Below are 21,445 nucleotides of genomic sequence, written 5' to 3' on the forward strand. Positions count from 1 at the left end.
GGATGTGCTATGGGTTTCCATCTGATGCACACTTGGATCTCAGCAGGCTGAGGAAGGCTCGTAGGAACTTGAGCAGAGTTATGAATTTATTCTAGAACTAACGAAAAGGGAATCTCCCAAAGGACATAGCACCAGTACAATTACAGTCGAATCTTATACAGAATTTAAGTTTAAAAATTAACATTTAGACACTGGCATGATGGCTCAATTGGCTGATCCTCCACCTCCAAGTGTTGGCATCCCATCCAGGTGGTGCAGGTTCATGTCCTGGCTGCTCCACTTCCCAACGAGCTCACTGTTTGTGGCCTGGGAAAGCAGTGGAGGACAGCCCAAGTATGCAGGGCCCCACACTGGTGACTGAAACGTGGCAGACCCGGATGAAGCTCCTGGCTTCAGATCAGATCAGCTCTGGCTGTTTTGGCCATTTGGGGGATGAACCAGTGAATGGAAGATCTTTCTCTCTGTCTCTCCTCTCTGTAAACCTGTCTTTTCAATAAAAATCAATTAAAAAAAAAAGCTAACATTCAAACTTTTCCAGATAAACCGGAACTCCCTTCAGTTCTCACTAAACATACACAATTTTAGGATTCATTTCCTTCCAAAACTAAGGGGTTCCAAAGCATTTCATACCTTGCTAGTGGATCATGTACTTGCTCCCTGCAATACCAAGAGTTATTTATAAAATAAAGAATCCCATCTTCCTACTGTGCCGCCTCCGTGTCTGTACCCCGCAGAAGGGACTTACACTGCAGCCCTTGTCCGTCAGGTAACTGATCCCTTCTTCCGGGCCGATGGCCAGCTCCACCGAAATAATCCAGCTTGACTTTGGAAGGCCCAGCAAGGGAAGACAGCAGTACCGAAGGAAAAAGGCATTTTTAGATAGATAGACATGATACATTAAAAACCCAAACGGAGGCTGGCCTGGCTGGCTAATCATCCATCTAACCAAAGAAGTAGTATGTGCAAGCCCACCTCCCCGGGATGCAGGGCCCAGACACACCCTGCGGCTTCCCCGGGAACACCAGGTGGGCAGTCCTATGGGCAGTGAGCCAGCAAACTGCTAGCTCCAAAATAAAAACCCCACTAAACCAAGGCATGCTACCTGAAAAGGACAATTTTATTCTCAGATTGACACATTTTCCCCCACTTAAAAATGACAATATTTTGATACTGGCCTCAAAATGTTACAAACTAGCTTTCCTTTAATCTGAAGTGTTGCTATTTGTAGTTAGTGAACAGAGGGAGCCGGTTGGACAACCGCCGGCTGCCGGCTGCCATACACACCCCGAGCGCACACTTGAAGCATTCCTTGTCGAATCTGTACACCGGAGACAGGATCTCGAAGAATTTGAGAATACTTTCTTCCCTGTTGAGGTTGGCGAACTGCCGGAACGTCTGCTGGATCAGTTTTCGCAGGGTTTTGGCCTGCAGGGTAAAGTCGCAAGAACTCCTCTCAGATGACAACACTAACAGCGAGCCCTCCAACACCTTCCGCCCACCACTCAACAGGCACACGCAAGGAAACACCACACAACCAAAGAGCTGCAAATTTCTCAAAGCTGTTTTTCTTTCCTTTGTCTGTAAAATCTACACAACCTAGAATTCATCACTCTGTCATTTTCAGCATGTAATTCAGTGGTATTTCTTAGGCAGAAATTTGTAAGGCAGTAGTGTGCCTGTTAGAACCCATGGTAAGCAGCACTGAGGACAAGGAGCAGAGCCCGGAAACGGCAAGGGGGAAGCTGACGGCACGCCCACAGCCCACCCAGGGAGGGAAACACCTTCAGAAGGCAACACGAACCAGAATCCATGGAAAACGGCAACCTTCAGTGCAAATAATAAAACCCCATGACATTATTCTCTCTCTTTTTTAAGTTTTTCCATTTTTAAATTATATTTTTGACAATTTTTACATAGTTAATTAGGGTAAAAAGGTTCAAGGGCTACAGGAAAATGGGTAAGACTATCATTTCTGCATTGTTTCCTTTCATGTATCTGAGGTAGAGGGGGATATTAAGGGAGAAGCCCCACCCAGTCTCCCACCCAGCCCAGGTCCCCGACATGGGGCATGCTCCGAGCGGCTTGCTCAAGTGGTTTTGATGGCTCATTAGTCATGAGCTGCTGTCAATCTTCTCGCCACTCCGAGCACAATGAGGTCGCTGAAGAATCCACTGATTGACATAGTCCTTCATAGAGTCTCCATTTGCCCTGTATTTTGCTGACAACATACAGCTGAGGTGGTTGATTGACTTGTTCTGTCTTCTGTCTTAGTTAGGGTTCTGAGTTTGGCATTTCGATTGGAGAGATCCCCAAAGAGACTCTGTCTCAGGTGTTCCCAGACCAGATTCTTGTATGTGCTAGCAAGTACAGGGCCTGGCACCGTCCATCGCCCTAAGCAGTTGGTGGTTGCAATTGCTGGGTTGGTTCTATTTCCAGCGCTGTCTTCCACTGGAACCAATGAGTGTTGCAGTCCAGCCTCGTTCTGCCCAGCACACACTTGGCCCTCACATAAACCAGTGGGAGCAGCAGCCTAGTTGGAGTGACCCACAATATCCCCCCACCAGGCCTGCCCCCTACCCTGGTTTGCCAGTATGTGTAGCAGACTAGTCCAGTCTGTCCCACATCCCATTCAGGTCTCATACATGTCAATGGGTATTAAAGCCTAGTTCCATCTAACCAGCTCGACTATCCAGCCCTCACGAATGTTGCTGGGTGCCTCTTTGTCTAGCCACCTGAGCCCTTGTCCTGGTTTTCGTGCTCTCCAGTGGGAGTGGAAACCCAAGAGGGAGGAGCCCACTATTTCCCTCCCAGGCCACTCCCACTCCTGGGTTATGCACTCTCCAGGTGGTTCTGTGGTTTATCTTGACAGAATTAGCCCCCAGTGCCAGCCTCTGCCAGCTGATGCTGAGGCAAAGCCCAACCAACCCTCACCCACTCTAATTTTATTTTGCACCAGTAGGAACAATCAGCCAGCGTGGCTTTTCCCTGATCCAGTCCACATGAAGCCCACAGGTGTCTTGGCTCTGTCTAGTCTGGTCTGCCCCCATCCCAGCTCAGGCTCTCCAGTGGCAGTAGCTGTCCAGCAAAGGAACCCTCTATATCGCCCCCCCTGCTGGCTCCACCCGCTCCCTTCCTGGTTTTCACACATGCTGGTTGTGCACTGCGGTCATACCTGGTACAGGTAACTAACTTCACCTTGGCATTCCGTATTATGTATTGGTTTTTGTCTCGACCGAACCTGGCTTGGCCTACACTCTGTTCTGGTGCTCGGATTTGCCAGTGGATGATGCGAACTGATTCAGCCTGGTCTGCCCCTGATCCATGCCAAATGTATGTCAGTGGGATATTTCCCATGGCCCATTCTGGGCTGTTTCCTATCATGCTTCTTGTGCTTACCTGCTGGATCTGTGTCCTGCCAGAGAAGTTGCCCAGGCTCCTCTACCAGAACCTCTCCCAACGCCAGATTTCACACATACCAGGGGATCCATGGGCTAGCCCTACTCAGTTCACCTCCTGTCCTAGCAAGAACAGTGGCTTTTCCTGACTGGTCTTCAATCCAAACTGGTTCTTACTGTTGGATGTTTCAGCCCAGCCACAGCTTGTCCATACTCACATACAGCTCACACATGGCTCAGTAGGGGCTGAGACCAAGTCTTGTCCATCCCACATCCACCCATGTCCTCCAGAGCACCAGAAGGTGTTGCAGTCTGGCTCAGCTTGGTGTGCAGGACAGTATTCTTTAGGAACTACTGAAGCTACAAGTATAGACTCAGCAGCAGAAATGGACCTCAGAACCCTTCGTAGTACTGCATCAGTCGCACCTAAACTCCGGGGCACCGGTTCACGCAGCCCTGACATTGTTTTGTATTGAAGCTTGCACTTCACTGATGCTGGGGTCCGTGCCGTGGATGTGGAGGACACGAAGGTGTGAAAAGTATTGTTCCATTGCTGGCAGGGTCGCAAGGAACTTCCCGCTGTATGGCAGGGCCTGGGGGATGTCTCTATAACCACCTGAATGCAGCTCCACCTTCCTTGGCATGGACACTGGATCACCCAGAAGAATTCTAATCCAATCAGGCATTGTTTGCTGCTGTGCAGTTGGCTTTTTTACTCAATGTGAGCTTGGAGGTTAAAGGACCTTTTATTATTCATACTGTCTTGGCTGTCCCCAATGACCTAATGCTAATCAAGGGACCTGTATTTAGGGTTTCATTCTTTCCTTGATCTTTAGGTTGTCCTTTTTTTTTTTTTAAGATTTTTTTTTTTTATTGGAAAGGCGGATACACATAGAGGAGAAGAAACAGAGAGGAAGATCTTACTTCCGATGGTTCACTCCCCAAGTGAGTGCAACAGCCAGTGCTGTGCTGATCTGAAGCCAGGAGCCAGAAAGTTCCTCCAGGTCTCCCACGTGGGTGCAGGGTCCCAAATATTTGGGCCATCCTCAACTGCTGTCCCAGGCCACAAGCAGGGAGCTGGATGGGAAGTAGGGCCGCTGGGATTAGAACCGACGACCATATGGGATCCCGGGCGTGCAAGGCGAGGACCTTAAGCACTGCGCCACCTTGCCGGGTCCAGGTTCTCCTTTTCTTTATGATACAAGATTGAGTTGTAGAATAAGAATTATAGAAGGAACTTCTAGAGTTTTTAGGTGAAAAAAGTGGCAGAATTATCTTTGGAAGCACCCACTTGACCATGACGTAAAAAGTCTGAGCCAGAGTTTGAGTGGTTCTGTATAAATAAAGCGGACAGCTTTCCTGCATTGTCCATGATGATCATTGAATTGTAGTGGTCCATTTCATTTCTCTTTATGCCTCATCCACGCACCCTTCTCCGAACTCAGCTGGAGCTGGACTCCGGCACACTGACATTAAGAACTGTACTATGTCGTTGCATGAAAAAAGCTGACCATGCAGACCGCACGCCCAGCATAGGTGCCTCGAAAAGCAAACACCGTGTCTTGAGATCAAAGGCACACGCGGGGGACCTGGTCAGCTCACAGCAAGGCACATGGGACAGAGCCCAACTGTGGGACGGGCTGGCCTCTCGGGTGGGATTTTTAGTGCTTACCCACAAAGCTCTGTGCAGCAGAGAACAGGCTCTCCAGGTGGCAGGTCCCAGGCCACGGGTGGGGGGGGGGAGCAGCCCAGGCAGCCAGGAATACAGGTTCTGTGACAGCGTCTGAGGAGGGGCCACATGGCAGTGGCTTTCCCTCTGATATCCACAGGCGTCACCCCTGTGACTTAGCTTCCAAAAGGGACACCCCAGCTGCTGATCCGGTCCACTCACACTCAGAATTCTGACAGGAATATTTAACTCAGGTAAGTACCGACAAGGCCTACCAAAACTAAGAACCCTGTACAAGAGGCCCAAAAAAGAGGCCCGGGCTCTGCTTGTACCGAGACGCCCAGCAGCTCCTCGTTCACGCCTTGCGGCCACCCCGGGCCCACCTAGCCCAACTGCTGTCCTGTCTGCTCCTGCCTCCAGAACGAGCAAGCACTGAGGGCCTGGGCAGGAGCTCAGGGAGGGACCTTCTCCTGCCCCCTCCACCGCCTTCTCTGCCCCCTTCCCCCTCCACCGCCTTCTCTGCCCCCTTCCCCTTCCCCCTCCACCGCCTTCTCTGTCCCCCTTCCCCTACCCCCTCCACCGCCTTCTCTGCCCCCTTCCCTTCCACTCCCGCCTTCTCTGCCCCTTCCCCTACCCCCTCCACCGCCTTCTCTGCCCCTTCCCTACCCCTCCACCGCCTTCTCTGCCCCCTTCCCTACCCCCTCCACCGCCTTCTCTGCCCCCTTCCCCTTCCCACTCCACCGCCTTCTCTGCCCCCTTCCCCTTCCCACTCCACTGCCTTCTCTGCCCCCTTCCCCTACCCCCTCCACCGCCTTCTCTGCCCCCTTCCCCTACCCCCTCCACCGCCTTCTCTGCCCCCTTCCCCTACCCCCTCCACCGCCTTCCTGTCCCCTTCCCTACCCCTCCCGCCTTCCCTGTCCCCTTCCCTACCCCCTCCACCGCCTTCTCTGCCCCCTTCCCCTACCCCCTCCACCGCCTTCCCTGTCCCCCTTCCCTGCTGCCCACCTCCTCTGTTCCACGCAGTATAAACTTCCTCACAACAAGGTCTGTGGATGACTAAAGAGCAGGGTAAGAAGGGCTCACCGAGCTTCTGACCCAGGAGTGAAGACACGCTCACAGGGAGTGCCGCCGTCCCCGCCCAGGGCCTCGGCCTGCTGCCTGGCTCACCCTGCAAAGCGCAGGTGATGGCTCCAGCTCTAGGATTCCTGACACCCCCATGGGAGATCCCGTCCAGAGCAAGCCTGTGTCTCCCCACTTCATCCTGACTCACTGTCGGCTGCTGTGGCCATTTGGAGGGTGAAAAAGCAGACAGGAGATCTCTATCTTTATGTCTCCACTTTGCAAATATATTTTTAAAATTTAGAGGAAGGTGCTGCGGTGGCCAGTATTGGCGTTGTTGTAGCCACAATTGCCCAGAGTCATCACCAGAAGGCTGGACAAAAACAAGTTAAAATCTTCCCTTGGCAAATGACAAGTGATGAAGGCTTGAATTAGAGGAGCACGGGCGGGTCAAAACCTCCTGAAGAAAACAACTGGACAAAATGCTTTGGTTTCAACAAATCTACAGGAGATAAACAGAGACTAAGATATGGATGGATGACATGATGGGACAAACTGCCCTTTCACCAGCTGGGGCCAAATCCACAGCAGGTGTCGTCAGCACCAGTAACCCAAATGCACACGCAGTAGCAGCTGTTCCGTTCCCGGCATCTGACATCCTGAGCTGATTGGTTTAGCCAGAGGTGGGGAACAAATGGCTACATTACAGAGGAACTAGGTCAAAGCAGTGAGCTACTGTGAACAGCTTCTCTACAGACTTGCTGTCACTCTGGGGAACCAACAGACGTGCCACTGCACACGTCACCATTCCTCGCTTCCATGACCACAGAGCTGTATGAGTGATGAGAAGGGATCCGTGGGGAAAGTGAAATATTCAAGTAAAGGCCCAACAGCTTAGCATAACACAGAGCAGGAGGAAGGGCGGCAGAGCTGATCATCCGGCGGAGGAAGGAGGATCTTGTTGGGAGCTCTCCTGTCCAGGTTCTCAGAAACCTAGGCACCGGCTCCAGGCTCATCTCAAGTGCAGTCTGCCACCCGGGCACCAGCTCCAGGGTCACCTGCAGTGCAGTCTGCCACCCAGGCACCGGCTCCAGCCTCATCTCAAGTGCAGTCTGCCACCTGGGCACCGGCTCCAGGCTCATCTCAAGTGCAGTCTGCCACCCGGGCACCGGCTCCAGGGTCACCTGCAGTGCAGTCTGCCAACCGGGCACTGGCTCCAGGCTCATCTCAAGTGCAGTCTGCCAACCGGGCACCGGCTCCAGGGTCATTTCAAGTGCAGTCTGCCACCCGGGCACCGGCTCCAGGCTCATCTCAAGTGCAGTCTGCCACCCGGGCACCGGCTCCAGGCTCACCTGCAGTGCAGCTGGCCTCCCTTCTTTTCCACAAGGACACTTTAGGGAGCTCCACTTCTGTCCTAGTTTCTAACTAACAAACAGCTCCACACAATGTAGATTCCAAGACTATTTTGACACCTATTAACACACTTCTAGGGGCCAGAAAGGCTGTCCTGTATTACGTTCCAAACCTCAGCAGCTTGTCTGCATGGACACCATTCAATTTTAAGCCACTCTCCATGCAGACAGAACGAAGAATGTGACACTTCTTCTAGTGAGGTGGTACTGTGAGGCTGAACCATCCCAAATGGCTGCTAAAGAAGCACACTGAACTGTGACCATCGACCTAATGGTTACGGGTGCTGCTAGAGACCATGCATTCCCAGGGCTGCCGGAGGAAAGGACTGGAAACAAGCTCGGGACACAGCTTTAAGGAATACCTTCTCCACGCCATCAAGTACTATAGGCTTTTTTTTTTAAACTTATATTTACTTATTTAAAACAGTGACAAAGAGAAGGAAGGGACGGGGAAAGATAGATGGATGGCCATCACCCAGCCAGCGGTCCATCACCTGCCAAATGGCCGCAGCGGCCGAGACGAGCCACGCTGAAGTCAAACACTGCAAGTTGCAGCTGCGCCTCCTGTCTGCATGTAGGGACCCCAGGCACTAATTAGCAGGGAGCTGGATAGGAGGTAGAGCAGCTGGAAGCTGGGCACACACCATTCTGACATGGAATGCTGGCATTACAGGTGGTGGTATAATCCACTGTGCCAATAATGATGACCCCAAATACAGGTATCAGCAGTGAAGCAAAGAGGGAGGGGTCTTTGTTCTCCTATCTCCAGGGTCTACCTACACCAAAAATCAAGGTTTTCTCGCATTCTCCTGCGCATCCGCATTGAGATCCCAGCACAGCAGGCATCGGGGTTTCACAGGCAACAAGCAGGTAGGCTGCCTATTCCTACCTAAACCACTCTAATTCCAGGCACTTCATCAGCCGGACATCCTTTATCTGAAAGTCTCAAATCTGAAATCTTCCAAAACTGGAAACTTGTGCTCAGAAAGTTCTGGATTTTGGAGCACTTGAGTCTCAGACTGAGGATGCCTTATCTGTGTGACGTCATGCATTTCTGTGTACAGCACAACTGAATCTGAAATCACCACCAACTGATCGCAGGAATGAGAACAGCGTCCCACAGCACAGTGCCAGGTTAATTCCAATCCAGCTCGCTACTAATGCACACAGGAAGGAACATGCAGCAGAACCAACAGTTCTGAGGTCATGGTCTTGGCCTGGCCCAGCCCCATCTCTTGTGGCCATCGGAGGAAGGAACCAGCAGAGACTGCTGTTCTGTTTTTCCCTCTGTCTCCTTGATTGATTGGCTGATTTGAAAGGCAGCAAATAAGTCTTTAAAAAGCAGTAGGTTCCTTAGTAAGAAAACTTTTTCTTAAAGATTTTTTTTTTTATTGTGAAGTTAGATATACAGATAGGAGGAGAGACAGAGGGGAAGATCTCCCGTCTGATGGTTCACTCCCCAAGCGGCCACAACAGCTGGAGCTGAGCCTATTTGAAGCCAGGAGCCAGAAACTTCCTCCAAGTCTACCACGCAGGTGCAAGGGTCCCAAAGCTTTGGGTAATCCTTGACTGCTTTCCCAGGCCACAAGCTGGATGGGAAGCAGGGCTGCAGGGATTAGAACCAGCATCCATATGGAATCCCGGCACATGCAAGTCGAGGACCTTAACCACTATGCTATCATGCCGGACTGCAGAAAACTTCAGGTTTACAATGGAGTTGCCAAGATATAACACGGTCGCTGGGTCTGATCCAAGCTCCCACATGGCACCCCCAGGGTCACTCTCGTCACCTAACTGGAGCTTAGTCCCCAGCTTTAGCCACTGCTGCCTGGTCATCTGGCCGGCCTCTCAGCCTCCGTCTCCAGGACAGTGATGGCTTATGGTTCTGCCCTCATCTCCCATGACCTTGGCATTCCTGACAAATAATGAACAGAATATACAGAATTCCTTAGATTTGGTCTGGACTTATTTCAATGGGATGGGGATTTTTAAAAATGTGTCTCTTTCACCACTAACAGAGACAGAAAGTTAAACGAGCTTGCCGAGGTACAGACAGCTTAGATTTTGTTTTGGCATTCACCACACTTAACTTGAGCTTCATCAAGCAGCAGGCAGGATTTCAGTAGTTCAACATGAATGCTACCCATTAACAATGTTCTAGAAAACTAAAAGAAAATGACAAGGAAGCCAAAACAGCTTTTAGAAAAACAAATGCATGGCCATCTTGTTTTTTTAATGGAAAAGCAAATGTGAACTGACACAGGTGATTCACAGTTACTTCAGAAGACACAGGAAGTGACATGAATTTCTTTTTAGCTGAAGCTTTACTGGAATATTTTCAAAGCACGGGTCTGTGCGAACAGCACCTCTTTCCAACCAGAGTGGTTACGCTGCAGGGGGTATCCTTGGCAAGCAGCACTGTTTACCCACCAGCGGGATGGCCATCCTGATAAAGCTAGGGAAGAAGCTAAAGCTAGGGAAGAAGCTAATTCCCTTTTACTCGGAAGAAGTCACTTCTAAGAATCTGCTTGAAGAACCACTCCATGATACCAAATGGATTTGTTAGTCATCAACCAACCCCGCTCCACCCTAATCAGAGCCAAGGACCTTCCGTGGGGCACCAATGCTGGTGGAGTGCTTGGCGGCCCTTCCCCGAGCTCTCACCCTCTGCTCCCTCCCCCTCCTGTGCCAGGATCACCACAGGCCTGGACCCTTCTGTCACTCCTGGCTCCTCTGGCTTCTGGCTCCTGCGCCTTTAATCAGCCCTCCAGACAGCTTCAAATTTCTATTCTGAACTCTCCAAGTGAGGAGCCCTCCTCCCTGCTGTAAGACCTGCAGTGAATGCCCAGAGCGCTGGAGCTGCTCTCAGCTCGGCAGTCAGGTCCACACGCAGAGGCTATCCACAGCGACACGTCCTCAGGTCTCCTGTGCAGTCTGAGCTCTGACCCGGACTGTCGGCCAGGCGCACACAGCACCATGTGGCATGCAATGGAAGACAAGGCGAGCTCAAGCAAGGCCATGCAGAGAGCTCTTGGCTAGACTGCGCCTGAGCTATGGGGATGTTTTTCAGAAGACAGCAGCAGAACAGACACCCAGGAAAGCAAGCTCCTGTTGCTTTTCCCCACTAGGTACAGCCTTCCAGAAGCATCTCAGTCTTACTCCCATGCTCCTCTTCACACTGTGCCCTCTACCCAGTCTCCCCGATGTTATTCATCTTACAAGTTAAGACCTGCCAGAGAGTACCACGTACCAGGTACTAAGTCCAAAACAAGGCACAGACTGGAAAATGCAAATGACAGTACCTTCACTTTTACAAATCTTAGAACACAGTGCAGTCAAACACAATGCAAACAAGCACATCATTGACACGTGAGAGTACAGTCAAGACACCCCAAGTTTCTAAGAGCGAAGAACTGTTTTTGCATTAGTGGTGGGTGAACAGCAGAGTAAACAACCCTGATGCTGAAGCTTCTGGAGAACTAGCATAGAAGACTGGGCCAGCCCCAGCCTGGGCTCAGGCACATCTGCTCTGTCTTGGCTATGCTCACACAATAGATAGAACCTCGGAGTGCCTGTGTGGCACCTGTTTTGAAGATGAAGAGCCTTTCAAAACCTAGAAAATACCTCGGACTGCATTCTTCCTGTGCTAATTGTTTAAATACTTACAATTCAAGGAGACCTGACAACGATTCTGAGAGCACCAGGCCTGCTTTTGAGAACCACACTCTCAGCACTGAGGCGCACTGGGCCTTCACGGCACCTTGCACAGGGAACTCTTCCATGCCGACACAGATGTATGAGAACCGAGGCCCACGTCGGTGGCTGTCGCCATGACTTTTCTCCTCACCCCATGGACAGACAGCACAGGTCACACCGAGTCTCCCACTGTCACAGCTCCAGGAGTGCAGTCACCGCCCGAGATCCTCCAGGGACAGAACCCTTCCTCCCCTCATCCTGGGTGTGCTGCACACGGCCTGTGTCCACCTGCACAGCTGCTTGCCCTCTGGCACACTGCTGCCCTGAGGCAGTACGTGCACGCCAACGGTCTGCGGCCACCGTGGGTGAGGACAGAGTTCTACCCGATTCTGTACATCCGGCCGTCTACTCACAGGACGCAACTGTGCTCTGTAAGAGCCGCTTCCTCAGACGCCTGCGCCAGGACTTCACTTATGGGTCAGAGAATATTTAAATATACAGAAGCATCACTAGAAAAAAGGCGTGGAACATTAGAGAACAGTGTGCTTTTTTCCTTCTCTGCTAGTCAATGCACAGTGCACTGCACTCGTCGGATGCTTTATACTTTTTGAAACAAATGCTGCCGAGTTGCTGCTGCTGTACCACAGGAAGTAAAGCCACTGTCTGCTGTGCCAGCATCCTGTACAGGCACTAGTTCGCATCCTGGCTGCTCCACTTCCCATCTAACTCTCTGCTAGATGCCTGGGAAGAGAGTAGAGCATGGTCCACGCATTCGATTCCCCTGTGCCTCCTATGGGAAACCTGGAGGCAGCTCCTTGCTTCGGCCCAGCCCTGTGCTGGCCATGGCAGCCATCTGAAGAGAAAACCGGCAGACGGAATGTCTCTGACTCCCCTTCTTTCACCAACACTTCTATGATCTCTGCCCTCAGGTTATCCCAGAGCTGAGTGAATGGGGGGCCCAGCTGCGCTCAGGACTCGCCGCACTCGCACGCAGGCACACAGGGCCTTGCCCAGGCTGCACGTCCCCGGGGATGTGGATGCTCTCAGCCAGCACGGCCCCACGGCCTGCCCCGCTGGGAGGGCAGCGCCTCCTCTGCTGCAGCCACTGAGCCAGCTCTGCTTCTGGAAGCCTCTACACCATGCACTACTTACCTTTCTCAATCTGAAAGGCAGAGCAATTAAGAGACAAACGGCCACCACGGGCAGGCAGGGCCAGGCTGCAGCCAGAAGGCAGGGCTCCAGCTGCGTCACCACACGGTCAGCGGGAGCTCAAGCATTGGGGCCATCTTCCACTGCCTTCTAAGCACGTTAGCAGCACGCACACACACAATGCTACACAGGATTCACCCAGCATGACTGCTTTTAATATAAATTAAATATTCATTTTCTCTGTGTCAAAACATCTGAGACTATAATGGCTGAGGTGGCAGGACGCGGTGCCTGTGTCACTGTTGTCCCCGGCTGGGAAGCATGTGCAACCAACGCCTACTTGCCACAACATGACTAACTGCCGGCTTCTCACCTAAACGACACAACGGCATCGCATGCAGTCCACCACATGAGAGAACTGGCAAAGGTTCAGCATTGGATCACGACACAAGAGATTCTAATTACCTTGACAGAATCCAGTAAACTCTTAGGGAAAAATCGCTTTAAACCAACATCTTTTCTGAAATACAAAAAGAAGCAAATTAACAAATAATAGTACAAAATAATTAATATAATGACATACTTTCAAGAATGTAAAAGCACTTTAAAATTGTTTTTTGCTTCCATATTTTATTTAGGAAGTTAACAAGTCTAACAATGCTTCTTCAGCCGCAGGTGTGTGGATGGCGGGAGGCGCCTCATTCTCTACATACACACACAAAAGGAGAATAGAGTTGGCTTCCAAGAAATCCTTTTGGTGGTGGTTTTTTTTTTCCTTAAATCCTTGCTATTAAAAATTCTTCTAAAATATACCCTCTTGGAAAATCTCCTTCAGGAACTGCTTCAAGGGTATCCTTATAAACATCGTCTCTACAGAAGCAGTATTTTTAAAGAAATCAACTGGCCTGATTTGGAAAGATTCAAAACAGAACTAAAGAAATTTTTCTCCCCCTCTAAATAAGTCACTTAGTGGCTAGCGCGGTGCTGTGGGAAGTTAGCCACCAACACTGTGATCTTGCATGGACACCGATCCAAGTCCTTGAGCTCCTGTTAACGCAGGGCAGCGCCCTGGGCTCAGCTCCTCTTCTGTCCTCTGCCCGGCCCAGGCCCAGCCCCTGTGGCCACTGAGGGGTGCAGCAGCTGCAGGGCGCACTCTGTCCCCTTCCCTCCCTCTCGCTGCAGCCTTCAACAAGTCAATCTCTGGGACTCATCCTACGAGTGAACGGTTTTCAGAAACAAACTCAAGGGATTCAATCGTGTATTCTTGGCCTGTCACCTGCTTCACGCACGGAGAACAAATCAACGCAACCGGATGGCAGGTGACTGGCCACAGGCCAATGGCTGGACATGAAGAGCTGCTAGGAGGCCTGGCAGTGTTCTTTTATAAACCTCAATCAGGACAACTTCCAGCCAAAATACAAAACAGAAAGATATAAAGGTTAAGTAAGTGTACACTTGCAATCTCACAAAGGAAGGATGTAACAGAGGCCAGAGCACCGGGAATCAAAGGTCGGAATCAAAGGTCGGCAGTATGCATCTCTACTCCTGAGTAAAGGTGAGCCCCCCAAAACTGTTACATATACCTAGACAACAAAGGCTGCACTCTACCACTGCTTACACCTACAATGTCATGACCCACATAAAGAGCAGAATGCTGCAGCTCAAACTACAGCTGCAGGACTAGATTGTTGCAAAATACACGGCACAGTACGGGGGGAGGTGGGAAGGAGATAGAAGGGGAAGCTCTATACCTACAAAACCGTAAAATGAGAATAATAAAAAAACATAAAATACTAACAAACAGAAAAAATCCCCAAACAAAACTTAAGCAACCACCACTCTCAAGGGCCTCAAAACACTCTAGACAGAACAGGCGGCAAGGGGCAGCAGCTGCTCTGGTGCCGACTCTGGCCGTCTGTCCGCTAGGTGGCACTGGTGTGCCAGGAAGACAGACTGCTGGCTCTGCAGCCCTGCAGGGACCTATGGGCTCAAGCGGAAAACAGACTGGAGGAGACCAGGAAAGCACAGAAAATATACAGGAGAAAAAAGTCAACTGAATGTAAAATATCAAAACACTGGGAAACCTTCTTCCATAACCTTTGGCCTGTAATGGCAGGAAGCTTAAAGAGAAATCATGTCAAAATTTCTAGGAGTCATCACCCAGACAAACATCTAGTCCCCTCTTCCGTCAGCTACTTGCGTGCAGCAAATTCAACAAACTCTTGTTAAATCCAGAATCAGTGCCAGCTCTTTTTTATTGTTACTAATGTTTTCTATATTCTACAAAAGTCTATCTTCGCTTTAAAGGCACACTGTGTTCTGGTTTCACATACCAATTAATTCACGCACTGCTGGCTCCTGCATGTCTAAGCTCTCGTTTCCAAGTTTCCTTCCTGCCTTCTCACAACTGCCATCTCTACTGTGACTGTTAAAGGGGAAGTCGACCCAAGTTCTCCCAGGTTTTTATTGCTTCATAAAAACCACGGGGTCACTGGTGCCAATCACTACTGGGAAACAGGAAATGACACACATCAAATAAAAGCCATCTTTCTAGAATCTCCAAGGCACTGACTGTGAGCACCGCGCTCCCCGTCCTTCTGAGGCCCCTGGCTTCTGTCACTGTGACCACCCTGTGCCTGGCCAGGGCCAGAGGCAGTCCTACTGCGCGTGCAGGGGGAGAGGCCTCCCTGTGAGCACTTGAAAGGAGTCCTGGTCAGTCTTGGTCTAGGGCAACAGCAGGGTAGGCAAATCTGGCCGTGAAGCGGCCTTGGTCTCTAGGTTCCGCGTTCATTTCTCAAAGTCAAGGGGAAGTAAAGCATCTTCCACAGTTATTTCTATTACAAATGAGAAAACTAAAAACTGACCGAGAAAGCTGCATGCCCCGAGGGTAGGAAAGAACAAATTCCTTTACGAAAATGAGGACTGTAATTACGTGTCATTTTCATTTCAAAAATGATAACTGCACTAGAAAAAAGCCCAAGGCCAAAGCACAGCGTGTGTGCAGTCAGTAACATTTGTAGAAATATCAGAGCTCTTAGAAAATAGGTAGGCAAGAAAGATAAAACTGAGGCTGAGGCCCACGAAATCACGGGGTAGGAGGATTCAACACCAACCCAACACACATTAATCAGGACCCCAATCTGGACCTGGTGCAGCAGCCTAGTGCTTAGTTAGTGTCCTCACCTTGCAAGTGCTGGGATCCCATGTGGGTGCCCAGTTCATGCACTGGCTGCTTTGCCTTCCAGCCAGCCCCTGCTTGTGGCTCAAAGCCTTGGGACCCTGCACCCGCATGGGAAACCCAGAAGCTCCTGGCTCCTGGCTTTCGATCGGCTTGGTTCCAGCTGTTGCAGCCACTTGGGGAGTGAATCAACAGACACAAAATCTTTCTGTCTCTCCTCCGTAAATCTTCCTTTCCAGTAAAAAACAAATAAAATCTTTTTTAAAAAATCTGATTTCAGCTTGGCGATAGAAGATTCTAGGAACATTCAAGTTCCTATGCTCACAGCTCTTCGGGAGAGCCCGTGACAGACACCAAGGCCTGCACAGTCCCAGTTCTCCAGGTCGCCTCCCTGGAACTCTGTGCAGCTACACTGGTTTCAATGCGCATCTCATCTGTGGTTTGCCTCCCGTGATAAAACCTCTTTCAGCTTCAGTATCCCAGATAAAACAATTAATTTAGTGTGTTCAGCACAAACAACTACTGGCATTTACTGTAATTCTTTACTACGTAGTTAAAAGGGCATAGCCTAGATGCACTTAAACTCATTTGATAAAACTAGGGCACATAAAGTTTTACAATAATATCAAACCCAAGTCCCAATTCCTTAGATTCCCATCAGCTACTCCAAAGACTGGAAATTCACATTCCATTAGAAGCTGTGCTGTCCAACACGGAAGCCACTGTCTGTCTGCGGCTGTGTATAATCCAATTCCCTTCCCAATCCTATCAGTGTAGACAGCTCAAAGGGCCCTTCAGTGTAGATAGCTTAAAGGGCAGGCTGGGAACAGAGGGAGGCCTTCTTTCTCTCAAGGGCAGGGGTGGCAGCCAGCCCACGCCCAGTTAAAGCAGTGGCCCTGCCACGGTATCTGCAGATGGAACTCAGGGTGCAGTCGCCCTCAGGCAGGCTAGCGTGCAAGTAAATAATTTTGTACAGTCCGTGAGTGATGCTATGAACACCCAGAAGCCCTTGCAGGAAAAAGGCTTCTCCACCCTTGGCCAGAGCTCAGTAATAAAAATGGAACACGAGAACAGATGGGTGCTGGGCTCCCTGACGGCCTGATGGCGCAGCAGGTGCCCTGGCTTAGTTTGGAACACGGCAGGAGGAAGGCGTGGTGCGGCGGTGAGGGAGCCTCCTGCGGAGGACACGGCAGCAGATCTGAGCCCAGAGGGGACCCTCTGAAGGGCCTCTACATCCGTGCAGGGCTGGGATAGGCACGGCCCAGGGGGACAAAGACAGTGTGCAGTCCTCCCTTCTCAGGACTGGAGCACTCATCTCCTGGGGAAGCTCCAGCAACCGCTGGATTCCACAGAGGACAGGATGGAAGCAATTGCATGAGCATCTCAGCACAGCCAATACCACTTCCTGCCTGATCTGCCAGCACTTCCAGCTTTGCTGCCTTATTTTAGGCATCTAAGGAAAACACTGGATTACCAATGACAACAATGAGGGAAAAAAAGAAAGAAAAACACTACAACCGTGATTAAGCTAATTTTCAATGCTCCTTTTTCAAGAAGAATTTTTGGAGTAACCAATCAAACCTCAAGATGTCAGGGTTTTTTTTCATACACATTACTTTTTGATATTCTATTAACTACCAAAATCAGAGAAAATACACATTGGTCTTTTGGAGACTGGCTTGTTTTACTAATCATAATTCCCTCCGATTGCATCCAGTCTGTTCTGAAAAACAGAATTTCATCCTTTTTTATGGCTGAGTAGTACTTATCAGGCATACCTACCACATTTTCTCTATCTAGTCATCAGTTCATGAACATCTGGATTAGTTTTGTATTTTATCTGAGTTAAGCTGCTATAAGTGGAGTTATGAAAAATTCTTTCAGGGGCTGGCTCACAGCTCAACTGGCTAATCCTCCACCATCAAGTGCCAGCACCCCTTATGTCCCAGCTGCTCCACTTCCCACTTAGGTTCCAGTTTGTGACCTGGGAGAACAGAGGAGCATGGCCCAGGGCCTTGAGCCCCTGCACTCCTGCGAGACGCAGAAGCAGCTCCAGCCATGGTGGCCATCTGGGAAGTGAACCAGCACATGCAAGAGCTTTCAGTCTCTCGTCATAAACACATCTTTAAAGAAAACCCTCTTTCATATGTGAACCTCCTCTGGGTGGATCCTCAGGAGTGGGATGGCTTGGTCCCATGGTAGACCCACTTTCAGGTATGGAGGGCTCCATCCTGCCCTAGTTTACAAGCCCACTGATGCTGTGTTAGGGTTCTTTTCTCCACACCCTCACCAGCGCTCGTTTGTTTGTAATTTCTGGGTGACCATCATTCTGAGGCAGCAGGAAGCCTCACTGTGGTCCTTCTGTTTGCACATCCCTCAGGGCTAGTGATCCTGAACATCTTTTCAGGTGTATAATGTTTATTTGTATTTCATCCTTTGAAAAATGCCAGTCTATACCCTTAGCCTGATTTTTAACTGGACTGTTGGTCTTGCCATTCTCAGGGTTCTGGGGCTCCTTATGCATTCTGGCCATTGATCCGGTGTCAGATGCAGAGTCCGAAAATACTTTCTCCCCTGCTGTGTGTTGCCTCTGCTATGCAGAAGCAGTGTACCCAGATGCAATCCTTTTTGTACTTTTGTTTCTACTATCTGTGCTTCTGGAGATAACTTAAAAAAAAAAATGTACATCCAAAATGTTCAGGGTTGGGCCAGACTAAAGACAGGAACCTGGAATCACATTCCAGTCTCTCACACAGGCGACAGGCAAGCATGTGAGCCATCCTCCTCCGGCTTCCCAGGCACCGATACAGGGAGCTGGACCCCAGGAGAGCAGCCAGACTCAAACTGGCACTCATGGGAAGTTGGCGTCAGAGGCAGCAGCTTAACACCATACTGCTACAGTATCAATGCTGGGTTGGATAATATTAAAATCTGGATTTGATCATGATCATATAGAAGGATAAAAGTAAAGCTAAAAACAAAAGGATAGATATAGTTTATAAGTTTCTAACTCATTAGAGGAAAATCTAAATAAAAACACCAACTAAGAACGCAGTGTTGGGGGCCGTGTGGCGGTGGAATGAAATGGATAAAGGCATCCCCGAAGCACCAACATTTCCTCCGCTGCCAGTATGAGTCCCAGCTGACCCATCTTTGCTGGAGCTCCCAGCTAGCACGATTGGGAAAACGGCAGAAGGTCAAGTGCCTGATTCCCACAGCCAAGTGGGAGACCTGGGTGAAGCCCTTAGTTCCTGGCTTAGATTTAGCCCAGTCTTGGCGTCAGGGCCACTGGGAGGGTGAACCTGGGGTTGGAATACCTCTCTCCCTGCCCACTAACCAGCTCTGGTTTTCAAATAAACAAATGAATACATCTTTAAAAAAGTACAAAGTTTATTTGTATGATATGATAAGTTAACAAGTAAATCCCAATATGCCATCTATCCTAATAAATATGTATTAAATCTATCATACATTTAAGAAACATAATTAAAGAATCTAGCTGCATTTTTGGTCCAGCTCTAAGAAACTCACCTGAAATGAAAACCAAAAAATATAAGCTAGGTCAATGCTCATCTAAAAGGCAAAACACTTAATATTTTAAAAGATATTAATAACTACATTATTATACAAAGAGGCTCACAAAATAAAGAGGTTCAATTACCAAAAACATACAAATATTCTGCTTGCATTTTAAAATAAAAGAACATCAAAATCTGGAAAGAAAAAATTGGCAAACACAATAAGAAATTGACAAAGACATTATACCGTAAATGGATACTTTAACACATCTTTCTTAATTATTGATATGTCAAAGAGACAAAACACTAGTACCAATGGTTAAGAAACCTGGTTACAAAAAGCCACATTCCAACACTTATAAAAATGGATCACATAAAACACATGTGACACAACGTAAGTAACTGCAGAATCCAACTGGTAGACACAAATTGTTCACTACACAATTATTTCAACTTATTGTGGAAACTTTAGACTAGGCTAACTAGGGTTAATGGTCTAAAACTAATCCACAAACAAGTTTTCACAGTCAAGAAGCTTAAAATAACAGACCATGCTCTCTGATCATGATACCACTAAGCTAAACTTTATAGATAACATTCTGTAATAATTTATACACTCAAACAGAAAAGCACAAATGAATCCACAAACACATTAGGATATTCAACAATTGTCATCACTGAATGCTATACCAAGAAAATCAAAATCAGATCATGAAACTCAAAAACTGCCATGGAAATAATCGGCAAGATTTTTTTACAGCATTAAAAAGACAATGTTCTCTATGACAAAGGTCATGCATTGATGAAAGACATGAGTGTGTGAAGAACATACTGAACAAATACTGCAAGTACAGTAGTTCTATGAAAGACTTAAGATTATTAAGGAAAAAACATGCACAGTAGAAAAACTGACTAAAACACACAGTCCATTTACATGGGAAGTCTGTTGCATTACCCAATGAAGGTCAAACAATCGATCATTTATCATCTCACATACAAGTATTGGCAAATCGAGCCAGAAAAAATGGCAAGAAGCTTGAAGTGAACTTTCACAATCCACAGCCCGTCCCCTGCAGTGCCACAGCCTCACTGCACAGACACACCAGTGTGCCAGTGTGCACTCAGTGTGTCCCCTGCAGTGCCTCGGCCTCACTACGTCCTCAACAGAAGGTGAATTACAAGAACAGATATATCTGTATATCCTTGCACTTATAGAAAAACCATGCACTGCACTCATTTGCTCATACATGTCTACCTAAAAGGTAGCTACAAAGGTATTTATTAAGATGGTGAAGGTAGCTGTTGTTGTGTAAGAGAGTTAACAATTTTGTACTATTAATTTTTCAAAGTAGAACATATCATTACCATTGAACAAACTTTAAAAGGGCCCAAATGCCCTTGAAGAAGCAGCTCTTGAAGACAGCCCTGCCTCATCACCTATCACGTCCAGTGCGGTCAGTGCCGTGTACACACACAGACTAGCGAAGAAGGCCCACTTGTGCACCTACTCTCCGCCCTGAGAGGGAGCCAGTTCTCACAAGTCCGTGCTGTCTACATCACAAGCAACTTCAACGTTGTGTAGCCACATTCGTTCATCTCTGTTCATTTACTCTGCTGTCATCTGAACTGCTATAATTTCTAGAAATAAGCCAAATTTATACCAACTTGAGTGCAAAACTCTGATCCTCATTTCAGACAGCTCTTGATACAAAGCACATCCCCTCAGCTCACATTTACCACTTTCCCTTGCCAAGTAATGGCTTTGGTATTTTTCCTTCTATCCAGCTGGGTGTTCTGCCTGCTAATGCATGCCAACACATGTTCAGGCCTCAACTGTCAACTCTGAAACCACTAACAGTAAACGTGATCAGCTCCAGGCCTTCGGAAGGCTGTATTTTCAGAGTCGATCTTTCCGTTATCTTTCATTGACTTCTCTTGACCTCAACAGACATGAGGGAGAACATAAGCCACAGTGACCTACTTTGGCAGTTCCTGTACCAAGGCAGGCAAGGCACACAGGTGTCCCTGAGCACTGCCCAATGTGTGACACTGTCCACACAGCCTGGCACCAACCTGGGCTCTTTCTGACTCAACCATCTACTGGACCTTCCCAGGCACCATAAATTTAAATTAGGAACACACAACATTTAAATTAGGAACCTGCATCTGAGAAGTTTAATGCTGCTAGTATTAACAACAATACAAAAGACTAACTACATCAGTTCCCCCTCCCCATTTTAAAAAGCATGAATGCTCCCCTCAGGACCGGCCACCAACACCTTGCCCTCCGTTGGGACTGTGCTCTGCAGTGGCCCAGGGAAAGACCTCCCTCTGTCCGCACTGACTCGCGGTCACCCGAGCCCCAGGTC

At 48.9% G+C, this 21,445-nt stretch overlaps 1 protein-coding gene across 19 annotated transcripts in view; it reads right to left on the reverse strand.

Annotated features, from left to right (window-relative positions):
• The window catches only part of LOC121161895 (focal adhesion kinase 1-like), a 206,462-nt gene that overhangs the window by 74,569 nt on the left and 110,448 nt on the right, over positions 1 to 21,445 (reverse strand). For all 19 annotated transcript variants that reach the window (XM_040988561.1, XM_040988562.1, XM_040988560.1 and 16 more), the window contains 3 exons: positions 12,846 to 12,900; positions 1,285 to 1,425; positions 746 to 823 (listed from right to left, as the gene is read on the reverse strand). In XM_040988561.1, coding sequence (XP_040844495.1) covers positions 746 to 823; positions 1,285 to 1,425; positions 12,846 to 12,900 — 274 coding nt within the window. The remainder of the gene's footprint in view (positions 1 to 745; positions 824 to 1,284; positions 1,426 to 12,845; positions 12,901 to 21,445) is intronic.

Source organism: Ochotona curzoniae, unplaced genomic scaffold, assembly GCF_017591425.1.
Source record: "Ochotona curzoniae isolate NIBS_2020 unplaced genomic scaffold, NIBS_Ocur_1.0 contig_4917, whole genome shotgun sequence".
In the NCBI taxonomy this organism is placed as follows: Eukaryota; Metazoa; Chordata; class Mammalia; order Lagomorpha; family Ochotonidae; genus Ochotona; species Ochotona curzoniae.